This window comes from Phyllobates terribilis, unplaced genomic scaffold, assembly GCF_046119375.1.
Source record: "Phyllobates terribilis strain yellow unplaced genomic scaffold, ASM4611937v1 Scaffold_1__5_contigs__length_1240528914, whole genome shotgun sequence".
Classification (NCBI taxonomy): domain Eukaryota; kingdom Metazoa; phylum Chordata; class Amphibia; order Anura; family Dendrobatidae; genus Phyllobates; species Phyllobates terribilis.
The window spans coordinates 557797923-557819033 of NW_027362761.1; the positions used below are offsets into that span (position 1 = coordinate 557797923).

General features: G+C 44.6%; 1 protein-coding gene across 1 annotated transcript in view; it reads right to left on the minus strand.

Annotated features, from left to right (window-relative positions):
* EPG5 (ectopic P-granules 5 autophagy tethering factor) overlaps positions 1 to 21111 on the minus strand; it is a 107314-nt gene that overhangs the window by 54586 nt on the left and 31617 nt on the right. The window contains exons 13-20 of the mRNA XM_073680458.1: positions 20655 to 20795; positions 17503 to 17667; positions 16092 to 16211; positions 15270 to 15508; positions 15041 to 15181; positions 7728 to 7872; positions 6975 to 7172; positions 3675 to 3785 (exon numbers count right to left, since the gene is read on the minus strand). Of these exons, the coding sequence (XP_073536559.1) occupies positions 3675 to 3785; positions 6975 to 7172; positions 7728 to 7872; positions 15041 to 15181; positions 15270 to 15508; positions 16092 to 16211; positions 17503 to 17667; positions 20655 to 20795 (1260 nt within the window). The remainder of the gene's footprint in view (positions 1 to 3674; positions 3786 to 6974; positions 7173 to 7727; positions 7873 to 15040; positions 15182 to 15269; positions 15509 to 16091; positions 16212 to 17502; positions 17668 to 20654; positions 20796 to 21111) is intronic.

A 21111-nucleotide genomic window follows, 5' to 3' on the forward strand; every position in this document is an offset into this window, starting at 1 on the left:
GGTGCCATGCATAGCAGGATGGGGATGGGGGTGCCATGCATAGCAGGATGGGGATGGGGGTGCCATGCATAGCAGGATGAGGATGGGGGTGCCATGCATATCAGGATGGGGATGGGGGTGCCATGCATAACAGGATGGGGATGAGGGGTGCCATGCAAACCAGGATGTGGATCAAGGGTGCCAAGCATAGCAGGATGGGGATGGGGGTGGCATGCATACCAGGATGGTGGATGGGGGTGCCATGCATATCATGATGGGGATTGGGGTGCCATGCATACCGGGATGTGGATGGGGGCCACGTATAACAGGAAGGAGGGGCCATATATACCAGCATGGAGGATATTAACAGAATTGGGGGACATTACCCCTATACCAGTGTCAGCAGCAGACCCCATCCCCCATGACAGTACATCATGACCACATTTTTTGCTTACATTTTTTTCTATTTTCCTCCTCTAAAACCTAGGTGCGTTTTATGGTCCGGTGCGTCTTATAGTCCGAAAAATACAGTATTTAATTATTTATTTTTTATTTATTTTTTTATGCGCACTTAGCAAGTGGTTACTTCATTATATCAATACCCCTTGAAGCAGGCCCATCTCTTTCAATCTAGACTTGGACTATAACTGCATTAGTTCTGTATATCAATTTACTACTTATCTATTTTTTTATCATGCACTTTTAACTTTCATGGTGCTTCTAATCATGTAATTGGGTCATATATTTATTTACCCACTAGATGGCTCCACTGTGTTGAAGTGATCTTTGTTTGTGATTTTACTGTTTTACTATCTGGGTTTTATCTGCTTCCCTTCTCTTTGGGGAATATCACTATATGGAGCAGGCTCAGGAGTTGAGCCTGCTCGATGCAGTGCGAGTTCCACCATATTTATATACCGTACGTCAATCTAGATGCCATCAGCCCTATGTGACGCGATTTGGGGGTGCTGATAGGTTGCTATGCCTGCGACTGGGCTCCATAGACCATACACCAATACAGTACTGCAGTGCATTGTAGAGGCAATCAAGAGATCACAAGTTCATGTCCACTTTTGGGGACCAATAAGAAAGTAAAGAACAAAAATGATGTTAAATAAACCCCTCAGAAAAATGTTTGAATCACATAATAAAAAAAAAATTATGTATTAGATATGGCGTAGCTGGCAAACTAATAATATATAAAAATATTTATCCCATAAGGTGAACGCCATCACGGGAAAAAAAAAAAAATCGAAACATCTGGAGTTTCTCTAAAAAAAATGCAATTATAAGCGATCAAAACGTTGTATCTACTCCAACATGGTATCAATAAAAACATCAGCTTGGTGTCCAAACAGTGAGCCCTCACTCAGGTCCATCAACAGAAAATTAAAAAAGGTCCAGGTCTCAGAAAATAGCAATACAAGCCTATGTTTTTGTTACGTGTGTGTATATATATTATATTATATATATATATATATATATATATATATATATATATATATATATATATATATATATATATATATATATATATATATATATATATATATATATATACAGTGCCTACAAGTAGTATTCAACCCCCTGCAGATTTAGCTGGTTGACACATGCGGAATTAACTTGGCATTGTGACATTTGTACTGTAGATCAGCCTGGAAGTGGGAAATGCACTGCAGAAAATTTTTTTTTTTTTTTTTTTTTTTTTTTAAAAAAAACGTTAAAAGTTAATTCAGAGTGTCATTTATTATTCAACCCCTCAAACCACAAGAATTCTGTTTGGTCCCCCTAAAGTATTAAGAAGTAGTTCAGGCACCAAGAATAATGAGCTTCACATGTGTGGATTAAAGATCTCTTTTGCCAGCCTTTTCTGACTATTTAAGACCCTCCCCAAACTTGTGAACAGCACTCAGACATGGTCAACATGGGAAAGACAAAGGAGCATTCAAAGGCCATCAGAGACAAGATCGTGGAGGGTCACAAGGCTGGCAAGGGGTACAAAACCCTTTCCAAGGAGTTGGGCCTACCTGTCTCCACTGTTGGGAGCATCATCCGTAAGTGGAAGGCTTATGGAACTACTGTTAGCCTTCCACGGCCTGGACAGCCTTTGAAAGTGTCCTCCCGTGCCGAGGCCAGGCTTGTCCGAAGAGTCAAGGCTAACCCAAGGACAACAAGGAAGGAGCTCCGGGAAGATCTCATGGCAGTGGGGACATTGGTTTCAGTCAATACCATAAGTAACGTACTCCACCGCAATGGTCTCCGTTCCAGACGAGCCCGTAAGGTACCTTTACTTTCAAAGCGTCATGTCAAGGCTCGTCTACAGTTTGCTCATGATCACTTGGAGGACTCTGAGACAGACTGGTTCAAGGTTCTATGGTCTGATGAGACCAAGATCGAGATCTTTGGTGCCAACCACACACGTGACGTTTGGAGACTGGATGGCACTGCATACGACCCCAAGAATACCATCCCTACAGTCAAGCATGGTGGTGGCAGCATCATGCTGTGGGGCTGTTTCTCAGCCAAGGGGCCTGGCCATCTGGTCCACATCCATGGGAAGATGGATAGCACGGCCTACCAGGAGATTTTGGCCAAGAACCTCCGCTCCTCCATCAAGGATCTTAAGATGGGTCGTAATTTCATCTTCCAACAAGACAACGACCCAAAGCACACAGCCAAGAAAACCAAGGCCTGGTTCAAGAGGGAAAAAGTCAAGGTGTTGGAGTGGCCTAGTCAGTCTCCTGACCTTAACCCAATTGAAAACTTGTGGAAGGAGCTCAAGAATAAAGTCCACATGAGACACCCAAAGAACCTAGATAACTTGGAGAAGATCTACATGGAGGAGTGGGCCAAGATAACTCCACAGACCTGTGCCGGCCTGATCAGGTCTTATAAAAGACGATTATTAGCTGTAATTGCAAACAAGGGTTATTCCACAAAATATTAAACATAGGGGTTGAATAATAATTGACCCACACTTTTATGTTTAAAATTTAATAAATTTCAACTGAGCAACATAACTTTTTGGTTTGTAAGATTTATGCTTCTGTTCATAAAACCTACTCTCGTTTGCAGTTTGAAGGCTCTAACTTATTTGCATCTTATCAAACCAGCTAAATCTGCAGGGGGTTGAATACTACTTGTAGGCACTGTATAAAACAACTAAATAAGTTATTACCGTAATCATAGTGACCTGGAGAATCATGTCAATGACGTTAGATCAGAGCTGTATCATTACATCTCACACACGGAGAAACCTTCTCTAAGCTGTGGTGGAGGGGGGCGTGTTGTTTTTCAGCTGTTGCTGCTGCTTGCTTATGATTGGTCAGTATCATACAGGGAGAAAAAGTACACGCCCCCAGTGAAAACTGTCTGATAACACCCACTTGAACTTAACAAAAGTTAACTTATTAGCTGTCAAATACTTTAATTACTAATATCTTTGCAACAGAGAGGGGAAATTAAGAAAAAAAAGAAGTTTTATTCCGCTCTGCAGCCAATATTACATTGTTTATCCAGTTCCACATGCAAAATTTAGTGAAAGGTCCTCTTAAGAGATTAAAGTAAATGTCCATCTATAAAAAAAAGTATTTTTAAAACCAGTTTGTTTCTTAAAGGGCTTGTCCAGGATTTGAAAAACATGGCGGCTTTGATCTATAATTGGATTGAGGTCCATACTGTTGTTGTAGACTTACTTGTGAGGGGTTGTAGTTGGAATCTATGAAAGAAGGCGTCACATTGCCCGCGACGATCCATCCCACAAATGAAGAGAGTATTCCCCGGTCACAGTGAAAACCCAGTGCTTCCTGATAACACAAGCATTATATCAGTAAGCATAATCTATAGATTACGGTATTACTTACTATGTACATTTGACAATTTGATCTGGGAATTCCTCCCCAATCCAAAAGCAAAGGGGTGCAGTTGTAAGGCATGCAGGGGCAGCAGTCCTATCCAAGGCCTGGTGCCTATAAGTCTTCCCTGCCTTATAAGCACATGGTATAAGTGGAATGCAGCTACAGATTTTGTATTGGGGCCTTGTAGCTTCCTGTTAAACCTCTACGATCAAGTCTTTATTGTCAGCAGTTTTGCATACACTCTCTATAGAAACAAAAACATTGAGCACTCCCAAATATTGGTTTCCAGCCGCCAGAACCCTAAAATATCTATTTTTCACCAAGCCATTGTACAGTGTAAGGCTGCGTGCCCACGTTGAGTATTACAAGCGTATATGCTGCGGAATTTCCGCAGCGTAAACGCTTGTAAAACGCATGTATATCCGCACCCCATGGTCCCCAATGGCATTCCGCAATATCAATGCCCATGCTGCGGATTTTTCTGCAGCGTATATGCTGCGGTCAAAAATCCGCAGCATGTTCATTAATTTTGCATTTCCGCATGCAGAATCAATGTGCGGATGGTACCCAAGTCTGGAGGAGAGGAGACTCTCATCCAGACCTGGGTATCAAAGAACCTGTAAAAAAAAGAATAAAATAAAGTTTATACTTATCTTCTGATGTTTTCCCTCCGTCGCGCTGTTGTGTGAAGGACCTGCCACGTCATTGAGTCATGTGACCCATCACATGACTCAATGACGTCACCGCAGGTCCTGCACACAACAGCGTGAGCAGCTCAAGACTCCGGACGGGGCAGAGAATGCATTAGAAGGTGAGTATAAACTTTATTTTTTTATTTTTTACCATTCTGGTTCTTTTTTTTTAACTATTACTTGGTCACACTATATAAATCCATGCCGGTTGCATGGATTTATATAGTGTGAACAAGTTGTCAAGCACTTTTCCAAGTGATGCTTAAATCACTTGGAGAAGTGCTTGATAACCCGCATGCGGAAATGCATGCAAAGACGCTGCAAAGACGCCTCACAAACGCTTCTACCTGGCGGGAAAACTGCATATAAAATCCGCATGCGATTTTCCCGCCAGGGAGAAGCGTAAAAAATATGCTTCAGTTCCGCAACGTGGGCACATAGCCTTAAAAGCGGCTGCTTTTCTGCAAAAAAAAAAAAAAAACTGCACCACCCTTGTCCACAGGTTTTGTCTGATAATGCAGTCCAGTTCCATTCACTTTAATGGGGTTGTCAAGTCTCAGCGGCCACAGAGAACGACTGCAGACCTTTATTCTGAGAGCAGACAACCCCTTTAAGGGAGCTTCAATATAATAAGAAACAAAACATGTGGAGCTGTTTTTAATGGAGAGCAGCCATGTTACATACAGTTCGACAACGTCTTTAAAGGGGTTGTCCAGTACTTAAATATTGAATACCTGTCCTTAGGAAGGGCATCAATACCACATCCGTGGAGTTGTAATACCTGGCAACCCCGCCAACCAGCTGCGGACCTGCACAGCTCCATCGACTGCACAGTGGTCTCGGTGGGGTCCTGCAAATCTGACCCTATTCAAATGACTAGCGGGTGGATCTCCAGTACCCCGATGCAGCCACTATGCAGGGGGTGGATCTCCAGTACCCCGATGCTGCCACTACGCAGGGGGTGGATCTCCAGTACCCCGATGCTGCCACTACGCAGGGGGTGGATCTCCAGTACTCCTCTGCTGCCACTACGCAGGGGGTGGATCTCAAGTACCCCGCTGATGCCACTATGCAGGGGGTGGATCTCCAGTACCCCGCTGCAGCCACTACGCAGGGGGTGGATCTCCAGTAACCCACTGAAGCCACTATGCAGGGGGTGGATTTCCAGTACCCCGCTGCAGCCACTACACAGGGGGTGGATTTCCAGTACCCCGCTGCAGCCACTACACAGGGGGTGGATCTCCAGTACCCCGCTGCTGCCACTACGCAGGGGGTGGATCTCCAGTACCCCTCTGCTGCCACTACGCAGGGTGTGGATCTCCAGTACCCCGCTGATGCCACTATCCAGTGGGTGGATCTCCAGTACCCCGCTGCGGCCACTATGCAGGGGGTGGATCTCCAGTACCCAGCTGAAGCCACTATGCAGGGGGTGGATCTCCAGTACCCCGCTGCGGCCACTATGCAGGGGGTGGATCTCCAGTACCCCGCTGCGGCCACTATGCAGGGGGTGGATCTCCAGTACCCCGCTGCGGCCACTATGCAGGGGGTGGATCTCCAGTACCCCGCTGCGGCCAATATGCAGGGGTGGATCTCCAGTACCCCGCTGCTGCCACTATCCAGTGGGTGGATCTCCAGTACCCCGCTGCGGCCACTATGCAGGGAGTGGATCTCCAGTACCCCGCTGCTGCCACTACGCAGGGGGTGGATCTCCAGTACCCCTCTGCTGCCACTGCGCAGGGGGTGGATCTTCAGTACCCCGCTGATGCCACTATGCATAGGGTGGATCTCCAGTACCCCGCTGCAGCCACTACGCAGGGGGTGGATCTCCAGTACCCCGCTGCAGCCACTACGCAGGGGGTGGATCTCCAGTATCCCGCTGCTGCCACTACGCAGGGGGTGGATCTCCAGTACCCCGCTGCTGTCACTATCCAGTGGGTGGACCTCCAGTACCCCACTGCGGCCACTATGCAGGGAGTGGATCTCCAGTACCCCGCTGCTGCCACTATGCAGGGGGTAGATCTCCAGTACCCTGCTGTGGCCACAATGCAGGGGGTGGATCTCCAGTACCCCGCTGCGGCCACTATGCAGGGGGTGGATCTCCAGTACCCTGCTGCGGCCACTAAGCAGGGGGTGGATCTCCAGTACCCCGCTGCGGCCACTAAGCAGGGGGTGGATCTCCAGTACCCCGCTGCGGCCACTATGCTGGGGGTGGATCTCCAGTACCCCGCTGCTGCCACAATGCAAGTGACAGATCTGTTGTTTTCCGATACATAACAAAGCACATCCGGCTAGTTCTGGGAACAGCTGATCGGCGGTGCTGCTGGCTGTTACACCCCCACGATCTGGTATTGATGACCTATCGTAAAGATAAGTCATCAATACAAAAGTTCCAGAAAACCCCTTTAATTCTACTTCCGTACTATACTGGGCCATGACTTGGGGTCACCTTGTGCTGCTGGTAGATCAGTTTCTGCAGACAGTCCTCCTGTAGGTGCCTGAATGCCACTTTGCACAGCTGGTCCATGAGGTGCAGGCTGCCTTTGTCCCGGTGCCACATCTGCTGGCTTATGAGAACCTGAGTCCAGAACTCCAGAACCGCCACTGGGCCGACTTCATTGGGTCTAAGACTGGCAGCGATATGCGACTGTAAAGAAAAAACTTACGAGATTAATATCAGTCTTTTCAATTCAAGGTCACGCTGTCTTGCACACCTCTAGATGCCATTTTAATCTTGAGGATTGCTTGTGTATTGTCCATCTTTGGGGACCTTTTTTTCTGTTACTAAAATTCACGTATTTGAAGCTTAAAAAAAAAAATTATTTTTGCAATTGGTGATCATTAAAAATGTTGCACCGTTTACCTTCTATAGCCTGTGTGTTTGCACTGTCTATTACTGGCTGCAGATTGAGTTAACTGAGAATTCATCAGGAAGCCCGCTGTGATCGTCTATCGGGAGAGTTTGTAACTCTTAGCCTTTTCTAGGCATTTCTCAGCTGATTAATGAATACATGGATGAACAAGGAGCCTATAAAAAGCCAAAACGGTGAAAAAATTTTAATGAAGTCCAATTACAAAAATTTTTAGCCCCAAATACATACATTAAAAAAATAAATAAATCTCCAAAAGGGGACTATCCTGTCTCCTCTCAGTGCATTTCATTATACAATTCCCTGAATATTCTGCATCAGATTCCAGTTACCTGGATCATGTTTGTGAGCAGTTTCACATTCTCCCCGTAGTTGATGGAGGTCAGGTGTTGGGTGACCTTGTGGGTCATTTGCATGGTCATTCCCTGAGGGATCCCGCTGTCCAACTGGAGGAAGAGCTGAATGTAGGACAGAAACCTGCAATAGTATTAGACCCTGCGATGTAACTTCACAGCTTTGCATTACCTTGTTTGCATCAACCCCCTCCCGACGGGGCCAATTTCCGTTTTTTTCCTTCCCTCCTTCCAAGAGCCACTGCTGCATATAGTAAAAATCATGGTCTTCTTTGAAGCCCGGCCACAGGCTTGGCTTCAAAGAAGCTCTGTGATAACAGGCATGGAGGTCTTCAGCAGACCCCCGGGGCAGTCATAGCAATCCATTAGCATCACAAGGGCGTAGATTGGCTCAGGAATCGGTGAGGGCCAATATAGTTTCTCTATTACTTTTTACAGTCCGGATATCTTTCAAAAATAAAAGGGCTATCTTTACCCCTTGAAAAAAAGAAATGTTAAAAAATTAAACATAAAAAAAAGAAAAGAAAACTCCAATTAAGAACGATCAACGAAGACCTGCAAAATGGTATCAATAACAATGTAGGCTGATGGTGCAAAAAAAAAATATATATATATATATATATATATATATATATATATATATATATACAGTCATATGAAAAAGTTTGGGCACCCCTATTAATCTTAAGCTTAATGTTTTCTAAAAATTGGTGTTTTTGCAACAGCTATTTCAGTTTGATATATGTAATAACTGTTGGACACAGTAATGTTTCTGCCTTGAAATGAGGTTTATTGTACTAACAGAAAATGTGCAATCTGCATTCAAACAAAATTTGACAGGTGCATAAGTATGGGCACCCTTATCATTTTCTTGTTTTAAATACTCCTACCTACTTTTTACTGACGTACTAAAGCACTTTTTTTGGTTTTGTAACCTCATTGAGCTTTGAACTTCATAGCCAGGTGTATGCAATCATGAGAAAAGCTACTTAAAGTGGCCACTTACAAGTTGTTCTCCTGTTTGAAGCTCCTCTGAAGAGTGGCATCATGGGCTCCTCAAAACAACTGTCAAATGATCTGAAAACAAAGATTATTCAACATAGTTGTTCAGGGGAAGGATACAAAAAGCTGTCTCAGAGATTTAACCTGTCAGTTTCCACTGTGAGGAACATAGTAAGGAAATGGAAGAACACAGGGACAGTTCTTGTTAAGGCCAGAAGTGGCAGGCCAAGAAAAACTTCAGAAAGGCAGAGAAGAAGAATGGTGAGATCAGTCAAGGACAATCCTCAGACCACCTCCAGAGAGCTGCAGCATCAACTTGCTGCAGATGGTGTCACTGTGCATCGGTCAACTATACAACGCACTTTGCACAAGGAGAAGCTGTATGGGAGAGTGATGCGAAAGAAGCCGTTTCTGCAAGCACGCCACAAACAGAGTCGGCTGAGGTATGCAAAAGCACATTTGGAGAAGCCAATTTCTTTTTGGAAGAAGGTCCTGTGGACTGATGAAACCAAGATTGAGTTGTTTGGTCATACAAAAAGGCGTTATGCATGGCGGCAAAAAAACACAGCATTCCAAGAAAAACACTTGCTACCCACAGTAAAATTTGGTGGAGGTTCCATCATGCTTTGGGGCTGTGTGGCCAATTCCGGCATCGGGAATCTTGTTAAAGTTGAGGGACGCATGGATTCCACTCAGTATCAGCAGATTCTTGACAATAATGTTCAAGAATCAGTGACAAAGTTGAAGTTACGCAGGGGATGGATCTTTCAGCAAGACAATGATCCAAAACACCGCTCCAAATCTACTCAGGCATTCATGCAGAGGAACAATTACAATGTTCTGGAATGGCCATCCCAGTCCCCAGACCTGAATATCATTGAACATCTGTGGGATCATTTGAAGAGGGCTGTCCATGCTCGGCGACCATCAAACTTAACTGAACTGGAATTGTTTTGTAAAGAGGAATGGTCAAAAATACCTTCATCCAGGATCCAGGAAATCATTAAAAGCTACAGGAAGTGACAAGAGGCTGTTATTTTTGCAAAAGGAGGATCTACTAAATATTAATGTCACTTTTCTGGTGAGGTGTCCATACTTATGCACCTGTCAAATTTTGTTTGAATGCAGATTGCACACTTTCTGTTAGTACAATAAACCTCATTTCAAGGCAGAAACATTACTGTGTCCAACAGTTATTACATATATCAAACTGAAATAGCTGTTGCAAAAACACCAATTTTTATAAAACATTAAGCTTAAGATTAATAGGGGTGCCCAAACTTTTTCATATGACTGTATATATATATATATATATATATATATATATATATATATATATATATATAACAAGCCCTTACATAGGCCCACTAGGGTCTCAGAAATTGGTGACATGAGCAATTTTTTTTGTACAAAATTCAGATTTTTTTTTTTCACTACTAAAACAATAAAAATATGTAAACGCTTGGTATCGGCTTAATCTTACCAACCTGGAAAATGATGTTGTCGGGCCATTTTAACCATACAATGAATGCCTAAAAACAAACCCCCCCCCAAAAACATAATGGAGGAATTGCATTTTAATTTGCAATTTGTTCCCCATTTTCCAATACATTATATAATAAAGTGAATGGCTTCATTCAAAACTACAACTCTACCCACAGACAAAAAAATGGCTTTTGGAACAAAGAAGCAGAAAAGCCAGGAAAGTGCAAAAACTAAAACAATCCTGAGTTCTTAAGGGGTTAAAACAGGTATGTCAAACTCAAATATAATGGACCCTACAAAGTCATTCATACAGAATAATGGGACCCACATAGCCCTCTATACAGAATAATGACCCCACATAGTCCTCCATACAGAATAATGGGCCAATCATAGCCCTCCATACAGAATAATGGGCCCCACATAGTCATCCATACAGAATAATGGGCCCATCACAGCCCTCCATACAGAATAATGGGCCCCACATAGTCCTCCATACAGAATAATGGCCCCACATAGTCCTCCATACAGAATAATGGCCCCACATAGTCCTTCATACAGTATAGTGGCCCCACATAGTCCTCCATACAGAATAATGGGCCCCACATAGTCCTCCATACAGAATAATGGGCCCCACATAGTCCTCCATACAGAATAATGGGCCCCACATAGTCCTCCATACAGAATAATGGGCCCCACATAGTCCTCCATACAGTATAATGGGCCCCACATAGTCCTCCATACAGAGTAATGGGCCCCACATAGTCATCCATACAGAATAATGGGCCCATCACAGCCCTCCATACAGAATAATGGGCCCCACATAGTCCTCCATACAGTATAATGGCCCCCACATAGTCCTCCATACAGAATAATGGGCCCCACATAGTCCTCCATACAGAAAAATGGGCCCCACATAGTCCTCCATACAGAATAATGGGCCCCACATAGTCCTCCATACAGAGTAATGGGCCCCACATAGTCCTCCATACAGAGTAATGGCCCCACATAGTCCTCCATACAGTATAATGGGCCTCACTAAGTCCTCCATACAGTGTAATGAGCCCCACATAGTCCTCCATACAGAATAATGGGCCCCACATAGTCCTCCATACAGAATAATGGGCCCCACATAGTCCTCCATACAGTGTAATGAGCCCCACACAGTCCTCCATACAGTATAATGGGCCCCACATAGTCCTCCATACAGAATAATGGGCCCCACATAGTTCTCCATACAGAGTAATGGCCCCACATAGTCCTCCATACAGTATAATGGCCCCACATAGTCCTCCATACAGAATAATGGCCCCACATAGTCCTTCATACAGAATAATGGCCCCACATAGTCCTCCATACAGTATAATGGGCCCCACATAGTTCTCCATACAGAGTAATGGCCCCACATAGTCCTCCATACAGTATAATGGCCCCACATAGTCCTCCATACAGAATAATGGCCCCACATAGTCCTTCATACAGAATAATGGGCCCCACATAGTCCTCCATACAGTATTGTACAGCATTGGGCCTGCTTCTTTTTAACATATTTATTAATGACCTTGTAGAGGGCATACAGAGTAATATTTCAATATTTGCAGATGACACTAAACTCTGCAGGGTAATCAATACAGAGGAGGACAATTTTATATTACAAGAGGATCTATGTAAACTAGAAGCTTGGGCTGATAAATGGCAAATGAGCTTTAATGGGGATAAATGTAAGGTAATGCATATGGGTAGAGGAAATAAAATGTATAATTATATGCTTAATTGTAAAACACTGTGCAAAACGGTCACTGAAAAGGACCTGGGTGTATTGGTGGACGACAAGCTCACGTTTAGTGGCCAGTGTCAGGCAGCTGCTGCAAAGGCAAATAAAATAATGGGATGAATTAAAAGAGGCATAGATGCTCATGAGGAGAACATAATTTTACCTCTATACAAGTCACTAGTGCGACCACACTTAGAATACTGTGTACAGTTTTGGTCTCCGGTGTATAAGAAAGACATAGCTGAACTAGAGCGGGTGCAGAGAAGAGCGACCAAGGTTATTAGAGGACTGGGGGGTCTGCAATACCAAGACAGGTTATTACACTTGGGGTTATTTACTGTGGAAAAACGAAGGCTTAGGGGTGATCTTATTACTATGTACAAGTATATGAGGGGACAGTACAAAGACCTTTATACTGATCTTTTTACTCTGAGGCCTGAGACGGAGACAAGGGGGCATCTTCTACGTCTGGAGGAAAGAAGGTTTAATCATAATCACAGACGCGGATTCTTTACTGTAAGAGCAGTGAGACTATGGATTCTTTACTGTAAGAGCAGTGAGACTATGGATTCTTTACTGTAAGAGCAGTGAGACTATGGATTCTTTACTGTAAGAGCAGTGAGACTATGGAACTCTCTGCCGCATGATGTTGTAATGAGGGATTACAGGTTATACAGTTAGGTCCATATATATTTGGACAGAGACAACATTTTTCTAATTTTGGTTCTAGACATTACCACAATGAATTTTAAACAAAACAATTCAGATGTAGTTGAAGTTCAGACTTTCACCTTTCATTTGAGGGTATCCACATTAAAATTGGATGAAGGGTTTAGGAGTTTCAGCTCCTTAACATGTTCCACCCTGTTTATAAAGGGACCAAAAGTAATTGGACAATTGACTCCAAGGCTATTTCATGGACAGGTGTGGGCAATCCCTTCGTTATGTCATTCTTAATAAAGCAGATAAAAGGCCTGGAGTTGATTTGAGGTGTGGTGCTTGCATTTGGAAGGTTTTGCTGTGAAGTAAACATGCGGTCAAAGGAGCTCTCGATGCAGGTGAAAAAAGCCATCCTTAAGCTGCAAAAACAGAAAAAAACCATCCGAGAAATTGCTACAATATTAGGAGTGGCAAAATCTACAGTTTGGTACATCCTGAGAAAGAAAGAAAGCACTGGTGAACTCATCAATGCAAAAAGACCTGGGCACCCACGGAAGACAACAGTGGTGGATGATCGCAGAATAGTCTCCATGGTGAAGAGAAACCCCTTCACAACAGCCAACCAAGGGAACAACACTCTCCAGGAGGTAGGCGCATCAATATCCAAATCTACCATAAAGAGAAGACTGCATGAAAGTAAATACAGAGGGTTCACTGCACGGTGCAAGCCACTCATAAGCATCAAGAATAAAAAGGCTAGACTGGACTTTGCTAAAAAACATCTAAAAAAGCCAGCACAGTTCTGGAAGAACATTCTTTGGACAGATGAAACCAAGATCAACCTCTACCAGAATGATGGAAAGAGAAAAGTATGGCGAAGGCGTGGTACAGCTCATGATCCAAAGCATACCACATCATCTGTAAAACACGGCGGAGGCAGTGTGATGGCTTGGGCATGCATGGCTGCCAGTGGCACTGGGTCACTAGTGTTTATTGATGATGACACAGGACAGAAGCAGCCGAATGAATTCTGATGTATTCAGATCCGTACTGTGTGCTCAGATCCAGCCAAATGCAGCCAAACTGATTGGTCGTCGTTTCATACTACAGATAGACAATGACCCAAAACATAAAGCCAAAGCAACCCAGGAGTTTATTAAAGCAAAGAAGTGGAATATTCTTGAATGGCCAAGTCAGTCACCTGATCTCAACCCAATTGAGCATGCATTTCACTTGTTAAAGACTAAACTTCAGACAGAAAGGCCCACAAACAGCAACTGAAAACCACCGCAGTGAAGGCCTGGCAGAGCATCAAAAAGGAGGAAACACAGCGTCTGGTGATGTCCATGAGTTCAAGACTTCAGGCAGTCATTGACAACAAAGGGTTTTCAACCAAGTACTAGAAATGAACATTTTATTTACAATTATTTAATCTGTCCAATTACTTTTGGTCCCTTTAAAAACAGGGTGGCACATGTTAAGGAGCTGAAACTCCTAAACCCTTCATCCAATTTTAATGTGGATACCCTCAAATGAAAGCTGAAAGTCTGAACTTCAACTGCATCTGAATTGTTTTGTTTAAAATTCATTGTGGTAATGTCTAGAACCAAAATTAGAAAAATGTAGTCTCTGTCCAAATATATATGGACCTAACTGTATATACTAGATTCCTTGATAGGGCGTTGATCCAGGGAACTAGTCTGATTGTCGTATGGAGTCAGGAAGGAATTTTTTTCCCCGATGTGGAGCTTAGTGTTTGCCACATGGGTTTTTTTTTGCCTTCCTCTGGATCAACATGTTAGTCTATGGGTTGAACTAGATGGACTTAGTCTTCCTTCAACCTTAAAAACTATGTTACTATGTATAATGGGCCCCACACAGTCCTCCATATAGAATAATGGGCCCCACATAGTCCTCCATACAGAATAATGGGCCCCACGTAGTCCTCCATACAGAATAATGGGCCCCACATTTTCCTCCATACAGAATAATGGCCCCACATAGTCCTCCATACAGAATAATGGGCCTCACATAGTCCTCCATACAGTATAATGGGCCCCACATAGTCCTCCATACAGAATAATGGCCCCACATAGTCCTCCATACAGAATAATGGGCCTCACATAGTCCTCCATACAGTATAATGGCCCCACATAATCCTCCATACAGAATAATGGGCCTCACATAGTCCTCCATACAGAATAATGGCCCCACATAGTCCTCTATACAGAAATATAGCCCCACATAGGGGTGGTGCTTGTGGTGTCGCGGGCCAAATAAAACCACCCTGCGGATCAGATTTGGCCCATGAGCCAGAGTTTGACATGTATGGGTTAAAAGAAGAAGATTGGCATAGAAGATAAAGTAAACTTACAGTTCGTTCTTCAGGAGATAGCTCGGACAAGGATAAAACATGGGTAAAACTTTATCCAAAATGTGAACGGCGGCGCGCAGATGCTTTGCTTGTATCAGGTCGCCCAGCATGGTCACTCCCTCTACACAAAACTTATCAGCACTGCAGAGACGCAAGGCACAGAAGTCAGATAAGAACATATAGATATATATAACATATATATATACACACACATATGGCAGTGAATTACCAGTGTCCCACTGAAGCAGTGGCCAGAGCGATGTAGCAGCCTATCGGCACCCCGTTTTTCACGGCCTTCAATACCGGGTGTAGAACATTGGCCTCAGTCAAATCGGGGATGGCGTCGCAGATCTGCTCCGGACGATCGTTTCTGTGCAACTTGAGTCTCAAAACCAAATCCCAGGACCACTGGTTAAAGGAGGCTTCTGGAGTCTGTCCAGTCCGGACTATGTTGGCCAAGTAAGACACCTGAAGATCACACCAAACTGTTATCACATCGGTACAAGAAGCGTCGCAGGACAACCCCTGTCCACAACCCCTGGCATTACAAAGGGGACCTCTGGACTCCATCTGTGAACCAGAAACGATGGCTAATCTGTAGGAACAGCTCCGGTTCTGGCACACTCAGGCCGTCCTTATATTACGTGGTTGGCCATTCATTCGAGTGGCCACCTGGTAACCAGATATCTGGCTAGCCGCAACTTTCCATCAGGTGCCAGGGGGATTAGTGGCCTTCAAATTGAAAGGGGTTAGTGAGAGAACCCCTTTAAGTGAACCTGACGCCATGAGAGATGTATAAAAGTGTGGGGGTCTCAGCAACCATGGTACCACTGATCAAGTCTTCTAATGTCTTATGGTTTATGGTTCCCTGAAAAAAAAACCTCATTGTGGTTAGTACACAGAGTGGGAAATACGCTCATCTGACCGTGGTCTTGTTGTTTGTTTGGAGCCATGTCATCCCTTAGCCGGTTAGTAGCTCAGGAGCTGACGGTGTGGGGTCCAAGGTGTCATGGCTGACCACCTGTTGACCTCCGATTCACCCATCAATCACCTGCTTGATGCTCTCAGAGATGATGCCAGTGTAGGGTTTGTCAGAGATGAACTTCTGGTACGCCTCTAGGACCATGAGTGCCACCTCCACATGTAGGGGATGATCCAGGTGCAGGGTTTTCTGTTAACAGAAAAATAGGTTTTCATTCACTAAAAAAAAGTGAGCACTCCGCCGTGATCAGTTTATCTTCTGTATGTTGGCAGGAGCCCACCAGAAACTGTGAAGGAAACCAGTGCATGAAGAATAAGATTACAGGGTAACGAGAGGTAGTTCTCTTATACGGAGGAAAGGGGGTCCCCTGCCCTCAATCAAGCAATCTATCAGAATACTAGCAGAAGGATCTATCAGAGTACCAGCAGAGGGATCTATGAGACGAGCAGCAGAGGGATCTATCATACGAGCAGCAGAGGGATCTATCAGACGAGCAGCAGAAGGATCTATCAGAAGAGCAGCAGAAGGATCTATCAGACGAGCAGCAGAAGGATCTATCAGACGAGCAGCAGAAGGATCTATCAGACGAGCAGCAGAAGGATCTATCAGACGAGCAGCAGAAGGATCTATCAGACGAGCAGCAGAAGGATCTATCAGACGAGCAGCAGAAGGATCTATCTGACGAGCAGCAGAGGGATCTATCAGACGAGCAGCAGAGGGATCTATCAGACGAGCAGCAGAGGGATCTATCAGACGAGCAGCAGAGGGATCTATCAGACGAGCAGCAGAGGGATCTATCAGACGAGCAGCAGAAGGATCTATCAGACGAGCAGCAGAAGGATCTATCTAACGAGCAGCACAGGGATCTATCAGACGAGCAGCAGAGGGATCTATCAGACGAGCAGCAGAGGGATCTATCAGACGAGCAGCAGAGGGATCTATCAGACGAGCAGCAGAGGGATCTATCAGACGAGCAGCAGAGGGATCTATCAGACGAGCAGCAGAGGGATCTATCAGACGAGCAGCAGAAGGATCTATCAGACGAGCAGCAGAAGGATCTATCTAATGAGCAGCAGAGCAATCCATCAGACGAGCAGCAGAGGGATCTATCAGATGAGCAGCAGAGGGATCTATCAGACGAGCAGCAGAGGGATCTATCAGACGAGCAGCAGAGCGATCTATCAGACGAGCAGCAGAGCGATCTATAAGACTAGCAGCAGAGCGATCTATAAGACTAGCAGCAGAGCGATCTATAAGACGAGCAGCAGAGCGATCTATAAAACAAATTCAAAGATACAGCTGGTGCAAAAAACAATCCCTCATACATAGGACAATGGAAAAATAAAAAAAAGCTATGGCCTCTTGCAAGAGGGACAGGGAAAAAAGAAAAATGCAAACATTGAGAATGGTACGGTCCTGAAGGGGTTAATCCATCATCAGCCTGATTTTCCAGCTTTACATTACAATTATTGGTCCGTACCGTGTCAGTGATGCCCCAGTTCAGACCCTCCAGGATGATGCAGGATAGCTTGTTCTCCACCTCACACAGGCTGTGACTGAGGAGCCAGTCCCTGATGATGCCTATTTCGGAGGAGCTAGGTCTCCATTGATGGAGGGGTAATTCTTTAAATAAGTATAAGGAAACCTTACAATGGAAAAACAATACAAGATTAGTAAATGCAAAAAAATAAAGAAGCCTAGCACTACACTACTATTCCCATCGCAGCCATTACAGGGGTTGTCCAGTGAAAATGTTTTCTTGGGCGCTTCATTGGGGGACACAGGAGAGCATGCTGCCACCAGGAGGCTGACACTAAGAAATACAACCTAAGAAAAAAGTTGTCTACTGTACAAAACAGGCTACATCCCCTACTGGTAACCAAACTACTCAAGTTAGCTTAGTGTCACATAGGAGGCAGACACAACCCAGACTTGTCTCTGCCTATTTTTTTTTTTTTTTTAAACTAACTGCCAAGAGACGTGTACCACCCCTCAAGAAAAGAAACCAGACCATCCTTCAAGCTTGCTCCTTCTTGGCATCCGGGACACAAAGCTCTCCACTCAAGTCAAGGAAATCGTCTCTGCTCTTCCACAAGAACGTTTTTTCTATCCTGCTCCCCTCAAACTCCTTCCTTGGCTTCTATTTTTTTCCAGGTCATTTCCTCCCCTCTTCAATCACTTTTTATTGTTCCGGTTTCTTCTCAAGAACGTTTCAAGGAGTTTTATTCTAATATTTTTGTGATGCCCAAACAGAATGGCTTGGTTTGCCCAATTCTGGACCTGACACTGCTGAACAAGTGGGTGAAGCCATGCCACTTCAGGATGGAGGCTCTTCGTTCTGTTGTAGCCTCAATGGAATTCGAGGAATTCCTTTGCTGAGTGGACATTCAAGACTCCCATCTAAGCATCCACGTTTCTCCAGCATACCAGTAGTATCTCCGTTTTGCAGGCCATTAGTCCCTCTTGCAATTTGTTTATGTTTGTTTATGAAGATCACGGCCCTTTCGTGTGTGAGGGGAATAGTAGCCATCCCCTACTTGGATGACATTCTTATTGAGGCTCCCTCTTACTCAGAAAACCTCCGTAGTCTGTAGATCACACTGGACACTTTCTTGCTTCGAATGGATTGTCAACGAAATCAGTTTAGTCTCTGAATCGGGCTCAGCGCCTCGTCTTTCTGGGAATACTGTTTGATATTGTTCAAGCGAAAGTTTTTCTTCCACAGCACAAATGGTCAACTGTTCAGACCGGCATCCAGTCTCTAAGCCGGCCCTCGCCCTTTCCCCTCCACTTCTGCATCGAGGTGACCACGTTTGCTCAGCTTCACATCAGGCCTGTGCAGCTCGACCCTATCTCTTGTTGGGGTAAGACTGTGTTCTCCCTAGATTGCCCAATCTTTCTCCTCCATCCCCTCCAAATCAGGGTTCTTGATTTGTTGGCGAGACTCTCCCCTCATTCTTCTTGATCGCTCCTTCCGATTCATTGGCAGATTGTCATGACAGACGCCAACCTTCTCGGTTGGGGAGCAGTCATTCAGAAGCTTATGGTGCAGGGCTATGGAGGAGTTACAAAGGCCTACTTTCAATCAATGTCCTGGAACTCAGAATCATTCGTCTGTCCCTTCTCTATTGGCAGGACCAATTGTCAGGTCTCCTATTCTGTATTCAGTCCGATAACATCACCGCCGTGGCCATCCAACCATCAAGGCGGGACTCAGGACTGTTTAGCCATGGCAGAGGTCTCACAGATTCTCAGTTGGAAAAAAGGATTACGGTAATTTCTGCAGTCCAAATACCAGGAGTGGACATCTGGGCTGTGAATTTTCTAAATTGCGAGGGACTAACCTCGGGAGAGTAGTCCCTGCATCCGACCATCTTCGGACAGATCTGTCTATGGTGGTGCAATCAAGACGTCGATCTGACGGCATCCAGACACAACCACAAATTCTTCGGTTCAAGTCCCAATCTCGCGGCCCCTTAGCGGTCACCTGCGATGCTCTGGCAATCTCATGGTCCCAATTATCTCTCACTTATCAGATTCCCTTCTACCATGGCTACCCAAGTTGATCAAAAAGATCAAGTTGGAAGGAATCCTCATCATCCTCATGGCCCGTCTTGCCGAGAAGATCATGGAAGTGGTCAACCTCCTTGTAGACGTCCGGTGGACACTTCCGGTTAGACCAACTGAACTTTCCCATGGTCATCTCTTCCACTCATATTCTCGATCTCTCAATTTAACAGTATGGCTGTTGAAGCTACAGCTCTGAAATCCTCAGACTTCTTTGATCAGGTTGTGCAGAACATGATCAAGACATGGAAGCCATTGGCATCTCATATCTACCATCGTACTTGGAAGGCTGCCTTCCGTTGTTGTTAATCTAACCTATGTTTTTTTCTCTCCCGGCTTTTGGTCTTGAGTCCTGATTTGCCCTCAGTTCACTCAAGAGCCAGGTCTCGACTAGGTCTATGCTTTATTAGAGAACTTTTCTTCAGGGTGTAGCTCACTCTGTTCCCTTGGATCCCTGAGACCTTAACTTGGTGCTTAACACCTTACAGTGTCGTCCGTTTAGACCAATCTGGAATATTTCTCAACCCTGGCTTTCCTAGAGGATGGCGTTCCCAGTTGCGATCACTTTTGTCAGGTGAATATCAGAACTTGCAGCTCTGTCTTGTCGCTCTCCTGTACTTGACCTTCACTAGGACTAGTTTTGTGTCCTGCACCTTGTTTCCTTACTAAGTGGTTTCTTCTTTCCACCTTAATGAGAAGATCATCGTCCATTCATTCTGTTCTTCTCCCTATCATCCCATGCAGTGATCCTTACACAATCTGTACCTAGTCAGGACTGTGTGTCACTACTTGTCAGTGACAGCCTCATTAAGAAGTTCAGACTCTCTCATTCCCGAAGGACCTAGTCAACGTCTCTCTTCGTCTAAAGGCAGTCATTGCTCGATGGATTCGTTCTACCATTTTGGAAGCATATAAGGCTAAGGACAAGCGTGCCTGCGGGGGAGTTAAGGATCACTCCACCCGAGTAGCAACCCCTTTAATTGCTACGATAGGAATAACCCTTAAATATTTTTTGCCAGTACTGTCATATATACAGATATCATTAGTATGAAAAAAATATCTCACCATGCCCACTTTATCGATGGTTTCCCAGACTCGCTGTAGTAGCACAGATACGATACTGCAGTGTGCGCTAGTAATAGTGGCGAGGAGCTCGCGGCCCACTTTAGAGAACGCTTCTCTTGTAGACATACTGACATAAGAGACCTAAAAATACAAAGCAAGGCATCATGTCATACACTTTACTGCAGTCTAAACACCCTAAACTTGACTAGGAGAGCTCCAAAGTTCAGTATTTAACGTTAATAGGTCCAGAGGTGCCAAGCAAATGCAAAATTATGGTTGGAGAAGAACTGGAATAACACTATTTCTTGTCATTTTAACTAATTTTCCAACTTTAATTGAACACGCCTTCTGATTGGCCAGCCGAATGGTATCTACACTCCTCAACATTGACATTACAATCCCAAGAAGGAAATGTATTGGAATGATGGAAATCACAGGATGGAGACAAGTTACCGGA